The following is a 7,434-nucleotide window of genomic DNA, read 5'->3' on the forward strand; positions in this document are numbered from 1 at the left end:
TCACCACTTCTCTCTTTTCCACACTCAACCTCCTTGTACATTCTTGGCTTCGTGGTTGTTCATTAACAAAATCAAAATGTACAATGACAGCCCCTAGCTGAAAGTAACCCAATTCCTGAAGCTGATATCAAGTGAGTAATTTGCAATCTTTGTACACTGGGTGTGTTGATGTTTGTTCACTAATGAAATTCAATATGTACAATTACAATCCCCATATCGAAATATGTCAAGTGAGTAATTTCCAATCTTTGTACACTGGTGTGTTGATGTCTGACTAATGAAATTCAATATGTACAATTACAGTCCCATATTCAATAGATCACAATGTACAACTAACACATCGTAAGCAAAAGTATAACTTGACACAATGTGACCCAATTAGAAGCCAAACTGCCCGCCTAAAGGCCCAACACTAGAACTCAAAGATAGCACTTCTATTTCAGTTATATTGAAAAAAAGAACAAAAGAATAAAGAAATAAGAGCCAAAGAGGAATAACTAGAGAAGGTACTCCACATGAATGAGTCTACTATCAGTTCAGAACCTCTAATTGGAGAGACAACAGCTAATGCACAGAAGTTCAAGATACCCATGTGCAGTGCAGCATCCCGGACATTAAAACTCGCATCAGCATCAGATTGTCCGCACCTATCTAGAGAATTGCACTCTGATTCTGTGTTTTCGGGATACTGTAGCACCCCGCTCAATCCATAAATAATACTATAGAGCAATGGCCGATAAATCTTGGGTGCAATCATCTACCTCGTTGTTTGCTTTTCTGTAACCCAGAATACGACAATGCACAGATTTGTTGATATGATCTGAAAACACTTTGTAATCTGCAGAATGTTGTCAGAAATCACAAATTACTGATGTTTCCATAAAATAAAGGACTGAATGACTAATGTTTGCAGACATAACTGCAATACTGTTTGAGTGCTTGTATGTTTTACACTGCCTATATTATTTGGAAGCATGTCACTAGAAGGACCTTGTTTCTTGATCTAAAGTCTAAGGGATGTCCCTCACTCATAGGAACTGATGTGCTAAATCTTTTGTTCACTTTTTCTGGTTCTGGAATGTCTAATGGCTCCTTGCTGCCAGATTTTCTACACTCTACAGAGTAACGTACTTTGGCGAGGTTCCTAGAAATCAAATTGAGTATTCTTGTGATAGTATTCCTTTTCACAACAAAACAGATACAAAATCACTTTGCATTGGGCTAGGGGGTTCTAGGTCTATTGGTGCAGGAGAGCTATTAGAGCCATTTAGCTGTATTTTAATTGGTCCTTTAGTCGAGGCCAATATGTCAAAATGCTAAGAACCAGATGATTCTTAGTAATGCTAAGAACTGACTTTAGGGGGGTAGGGTAATTTAGATATTATCTTCTCTAGTTTACTTGGGGAATAAGTTGGATAGTTTGTTAGGGAAAGTAGTATAAATATAGAGTAACATAGAATGTGAAAGGCATCTTGAAAATTGATAAGTTTAGTGAGGAAATGGTTACTTGGGAGAGCTCTATCATCTTCTCTAGTTTACTTGGGGAATAAGTTGGATAGTTTGTTAGGGAAAGTAGTATAAATATAGAGTAACATAGAATGAGAAAGGCATCTTGAAAATTGATAAGTTCAGTGAGGAAATGGTTACTTGGGAGAGCTCCAACCTCTCAAATGTTGTTGGGTAAGTTGTAATCAATGTTATTCATCAATACAATCATATCTTAGTAATTTTCTCGTAAATTCCTCATTAATCCTTCTTCCTAATTCTTCATCAATGTTATTCATCAATACTGTGAAATTAGCTAAGAATCATCTTGGTTCTTATCCCAAAAAAGCATAATACAGGCTGAACACTAATATCCTCTCCCAATAGTGCAATATACTTCAACTTGAAAGTAGGTAAAAAGAGTGCCAAAACCTGCAGGATTGTGGATCTTTCTCTTTTCTTGTGTAGACGATCGAACTATGCTCAATCCCCACTCATCATGATTTCACACTCAAATCCCACATAAATCCACAAACGACACAGTAAAAAATAAAATGTAATTCTCAATAGCAATTGAGTTTTGGTACAACAGATACCAGATAGGAAACTGAGGCCCAATAGGAAACTGAGGCCCAATAGGAAACTGAGGTCAACATCTACCATCTGTCCCTGAATAACTTTTACACCTTGGTTTGGCACGGATATTGTGAATGATCTTCAAAATCAATAGAGTTCTGGAAGTGGTTAGGTTGGGGAAAAAAGTAAGAGAAAGTGCTGCTAAGGTGAATCCAGGGGTGGATAAAGAGAGAAAACTAAAAGTCGGTAACGAGAGAATGAGTGAAATTTACTTTGGGAGGGTGAGAGAACTGATGAGAGGCAGAGGGAAACGCCAAGTGCCAACCAAGAATTCTTTCTTGATTACTCATTTCTGTTTAACAAATTCAAGATCATTCAAAGAGTTAGCGCATACCTTATAGAGGTACATACAAGAACATATGAGATTCCAAGGACTTCCTACTAGAACAATTTGTATCACTATACTAACTTCAGCAAAAGAAAATTAGTATATCCCAATAGCATTTGTCATGTTCTAAAGTTTGGGGTATAAATTTGTCAAAATCAACACAAGATAGATCTAATTACTGAATAAATAACACATAACTGTAAAATAGGTCCATATGTATGATATTTGAAAAATACTACTCAGTATGAATTACTGGAAAAGTTAATGGTATAAATGATCACCAAATTGAAGCAGCCAACGATATCAACATTCCAATTGAAATAAGGTTCCCCTTAATAGGACTATAGGAGACCAAAAAAGGAGATATAATGTAATTGGCATAGAGTAAGTGAGAGAGTGCACTTATTCCAAAACCAAATAAAAAGACAATGGTTTGCAGCAGCCAAACACAAGAGCTTCAATCAAACCACCATCACCCTAGCATAATTGATCAAAAGCAAAAAGGTATAATGTTATTTGTGACTTGAAATTTTGTGAAAATGGCATAAGACTGCCTTTGAATGCACATATCTCTCAATCTATAAATGGTTTTGATGTGATTCAACTTGGAGGTGATAGCTTGTTCAAAGAGCTTTCCAACAACAGGTCATATGCCCAATTCCGCTGAGAAACGAAAAAGTTATGGCTGTTTTACGAAGCACTGTCGAATTGGAATTTCGCCCGATCAGGCTCCCTTAGCGAACTACAATCGGGCTTACAACCCCCGATCGGGCCTGAGACATCAGCCAGTTTGAATTTGATGACCGCCCGACCCAATCAGGCGACGGGGATTTTGACGCGGGATGCACGATTTCTTTCCGGATTTTGTGCGGAGTATATTCTAGGATTTCCTTATGTTATAAAAGGTCCCTCCTGGTGTTAATTATACACACAACTTTTAGCCTCTAGTATTCTTAGGACTCCTTGTATTATTCTCTCTGGTTTTTCTCTATTATAGTGAAAAAGCTCTAATCCCTCACATGTGGACGTAGATCTATTTTGACTGAACCACATAAATCCTTGTGTTCTTTTTGCTTATCTTTTTTATTGTTTTTTCCATCCTTATTAATTCATTGACTTGTTCCGCATTAATCAAACTACAACACCCTATTCCTAACAAGTAAAATTTGCCAGATCATTACTCATACAGTCATACTACGGGAAATTAGGGATTTCATTATTCTATATTAAGTAAATTCATATAGTAATATATTGCAGGGAAATTTTTACAGAACAATTAGCAATGTTAAGAAAAGTTATCTGTGACAGCAACACAAATGTGAGGTGGAAGTGGAACAACTAAAAGAAATAAATGGAGTTATGATAGCAAGAAAAGTCTTGATTTTTTAAGAGAAAAGTCTACCTTGATTTTGGTCCTTCTGGACACCCAAGTAATTGGACGATTCACACTACTATGTACTAGAAAGCCCCAAGGGTTTATTTTTCTTCATCTCATTGATTAGCCCCTTTCGCATGAGTTTGTCTCCTCTTGTAAGTCCAGTCACACCAGGCCCATCAGGATCCTGCAAAAGCATATTGTTCAGAGGATTCAACAACTCCAAGTTGGACTTGAACATCTTATCTTTCCTCAGAAACGTACTCTTGGCATCAAACCATGCTCCCCAACCCTCCCTCAGTGGCGAACCACGGGAATCCAGTTTTAGTAAAAGTGCATCCTCAATGCTGTTTACTTTTAGCACCTTCCTCCTTAACTCCTCATCTACGGCCACATCATCTGAACCAAATGCCACCTGTTCCACATAATGAAACTCCTTCAGTCAGAGAGAAATATTCAATGAAATAAATGAAAAGAGTAATAAGAAGTGAAAGATGATAGGCAAGTTAACACATAAACTAGGAACAACCCCTCCCCCCAAAAGTCATAAGAGTAAGTAACTCTGGGGTAACCCTATAGCATAAAAGAATTGAACATAAATTTCTTACGCCCATAGTTTGTAAACCGGGCAACCTCAGTTTCCAAAAACTGACCCAAAAAAAAGGTTCCATAAACTCAACAAATTTCACTGCTTTAATTTCTATCATATTGATTGACAACATAGCTGACATGATTTCAACTACATATATAAAAATCCATACCTTTATTTTAAGAAACAACCTAGTGAACCTTAGGTAAAGTGTATGAACATTTATTCCCATCACTGCATACTGACTCTTATATTCAATTTTGAAATGAAATACAACAAACATTGGATTTTACAAGTTTATTACCAAAACAGTGAGCACGAAGAGACAAAGCCACAGAAAGGTTTCCATTTGAGAACATTATGAGGCAAAAGGTAATGTCTCCAAAAGAGACACACTATCATTTGAGGGTCACACGGCACTTGTATAAGCATCCGTTTAAAAATAAAATGGCGGAAAGTTCAAGAGGAGGGACACTACAAATGCTTTGAAACTTAAAGACATGACATTCTATGAAATATAAAATTCTCTAATTCCTGGGATTACATCATTAGAAACTGTAAACTCCTGCTGCTGTGTGCATTGTATTAAACCATAAGGTTAGCCTCTGTAATATCCACACACAAAAAAGCCCAGATTAAAAGAGGGTATTTTTTGGGAGGGGGAGGGCAACCCACTAGTTAAAATTCTCATAAGTTATGAGTTATAATAGTAAACTAGCAAAATTTCATAGAAGATGACTATAAAACAAAGAACCAACCTTAGTCCGACTTTCATCAGAAGGAAGCCCAACATCAGACAGCTTTGCATAAGCCTCCCATTGGTCAAACTCATCGACGGATTGACCATCAAAAGCACGGCGAATAACATGAGAAACTTGATCAAAGTAATAACCAGAAGATAAAGAAGGGGAAGATATCAAAGAGTTCTCATTCTCTTCCCCTTCGGATTCAAGACCCCTCAAAATCTCCTCCTCGTTGGAAACCTTAGAGTCCTCATCAATGATGTCCAGTTCATCAATTCGGTCGTTAGACAACGTGGATCTAAGGTCAGGATCGGAGTCTTGAAGTAGGGGAAACTCAAGAGTCAAAGGGTCTTCAAAGATACTAACTCCATCATTTTGGAAAGAGCCCCTAGAATTTGTGCTGAGGCGGCTGTAGAGAAGAGAGACTGAAAAGAGGAGGAGCAGGGCTGCAGCAACTGCACACAAATGTACGCCATAAGGGTTACGACGGCGTGTACGAAGTGTCCCAAGCATCTATATACATGCAAAAATAGATGAACAAAAAGTCAGTAACATCTACAGTTCAGACCATCAATCAAGAGAAAGGCCTACAATATGCTTGTCCCAGCCCCCAGCCCCCCCCCTCCAAAGGAAAGGATCATCAGTCATCAAGCATTATATTAAAGAAGAAAGTTACTTCTTAAAAAAAGCAAAACTACAGACTAATATCATTTTCATATCTGAACTAATTAAAAGAATTGCAAAAAAGAGTTCCCTTTTTCTTAATCCAACCCCAAGAAATATTTCATTTGTACAATCATATGAGCAATCCCTCGGTGAATTCATTTGCAATGTTATAGAACTGCAGCTACTCTTAATGCGAGGAAGAAAAGCAGGAACTGAATTTGCTTCTTAAGCTATAATGCCAGTCACAAGATGTTATATACAAGTATATATATATATATACCACAAAGTACAACTAATTAGCTACCCTTTCATACTGTTTTCGCGCTAAAACCTAAAGTGAAATTATGGCTTGCAATTTGCAACAGCTGTAGATTATGTAATCCCAATCACGGAACACAACTCCTAAGCATTCGATAATATAGCTCATTTAGCCAACTAATCATCATATCAACCATCTCTCAAAAACTATACATAGAAAGACAGGGCTTGTTCCTTATCATTTTCCTGTTCTTTGTTCTTTTGAGAACTAAACACGCGATTATGGAAACCATAAAAAGCAATTTCCATGTTTCTGCTATCCTTTTTCACAACAAACATGATTAGTAAAAATAAGCTGGAAACTGATAGTGATTAAAGAGCTTGATGAATTTATATTTAGGTCCTGAAATGTAAATTATTTAGGGGTGTTCATAACCGGGTACCCACATTACAGGTAGTCAGAAAAGCGGCCCATGATCCGATGAATGAATAATGCATTAATAGATAGAAATACCTTAATCAAAAACCGGCGATTAACTTATCTAAGAAAATCCAGATCAAGCAGCAAAGTGCCTGCAAAACACTGAATGTCAATTCATTGTTCTTGTGTACTGAAAATTTGGAGTTAACACCATAACTGATTACTCAAATGGAAATTTATGGCAAATTATATATGTATAAGCTACAAATTTTGAAAACTTATAATAGTAGAATTAGTCCTAAACAAACCTTCAATTTTTTTTGGAAGATCCAACTTTCTGGTATTATCAAAAAAAGATCTTCATTTTCTCTTCTTTCATTCTTCTTACCTGCTCTATTAAAATTGATGCTGGAAATACGAAATCTGGAATGGATGAGTAATGAATGTAGACTGTAGAAGGAAATGCAAATTGTAATCGAGAATTGGCGCAAATTGTAAAGGGTTACAAACTTCTTCTTTATTCGGAACTTTATTTATTTTCAACTATCATATCCCCTATTTACCCTATTGACAAAATACATGGAAGGAAAATAAGTTGGAAAATTCTAAATCCTACGTGACAAGCTTAAATTCACCAAGCAATTTTATAGTTTAACAAAATAAATTCTCTCTATTTCGATGTACACGTGGTATTTGCTTAGTTTGGCCAAAAAAAATAGTGTTACTTTCAAAAGTCGTAAGTTTAGGTAATTAGCTATGTTAATTAGGTCAATTTATATCATGATTCTTAATCCTCATATAAATTTAGCTGGAAATCAATCACTACCATATTGGTAAAATTTCGGAGTTCAAATACAGTAATGAAAATAATTTATCAATCATGCATAATTTATGCTAAGTGTCAATCAACCATAATTTCGGTTATTAAGGGTT

The 7,434-nt window shown here is 36.2% G+C and overlaps 1 protein-coding gene across 3 annotated transcripts; it reads right to left on the bottom strand.

Moving 5' to 3' along the window:
• Positions 1 to 214: 214 nt before the first annotated feature.
• Positions 215 to 7,076, bottom strand: LOC104886759 (hypothetical protein). Of its 3 annotated transcripts, XM_048639010.2 has the most exons (6): positions 6,810 to 7,076; positions 6,595 to 6,653; positions 5,172 to 5,669; positions 4,089 to 4,239; positions 3,852 to 4,011; positions 215 to 838 (listed from the first exon to the last, which is right to left on the bottom strand). In XM_048639010.2, exons 3-5 carry the CDS (start codon positions 5,667 to 5,669, stop codon positions 4,004 to 4,006), a joined length of 657 nt encoding a protein of 218 aa, XP_048494967.1. In that variant the 5' UTR covers positions 6,595 to 6,653; positions 6,810 to 7,076; the 3' UTR covers positions 215 to 838; positions 3,852 to 4,003. The 3 variants fall into 3 exon arrangements, with proteins under 3 accessions (XP_048494967.1, XP_010669554.2, XP_048494966.1); XM_010671252.4 differs by having other exon boundaries at positions 3,852 to 4,239; positions 6,810 to 7,075; XM_048639009.2 differs by lacking the exon at positions 215 to 838 and adding an exon at positions 845 to 2,413 and having other exon boundaries at positions 3,852 to 4,239.
• Positions 7,077 to 7,434: the final 358 nt, after the last annotated feature.

Source organism: Beta vulgaris, chromosome 2, assembly GCF_026745355.1.
Source record: "Beta vulgaris subsp. vulgaris cultivar EL10 chromosome 2, EL10.2, whole genome shotgun sequence".
Lineage (NCBI taxonomy): Eukaryota > Viridiplantae > Streptophyta > Magnoliopsida > Caryophyllales > Amaranthaceae > Beta > Beta vulgaris.

Excerpts from the sequence above, each read along its gene's own strand:
- LOC104886759 (XM_010671252.4), bottom strand. The coding sequence starts at position 5,669 with ATGCTTGGGACACTTCGTACACGCCGTCGTAACCCTTATGGCGTACAT. Across the intron at positions 4,240-5,171 it reads CTGATGAAAGTCGGACTAAG|GTGGCATTTGGTTCAGATGA; the intron begins GTTGGTTCTTTG and ends TATGTGGAACAG.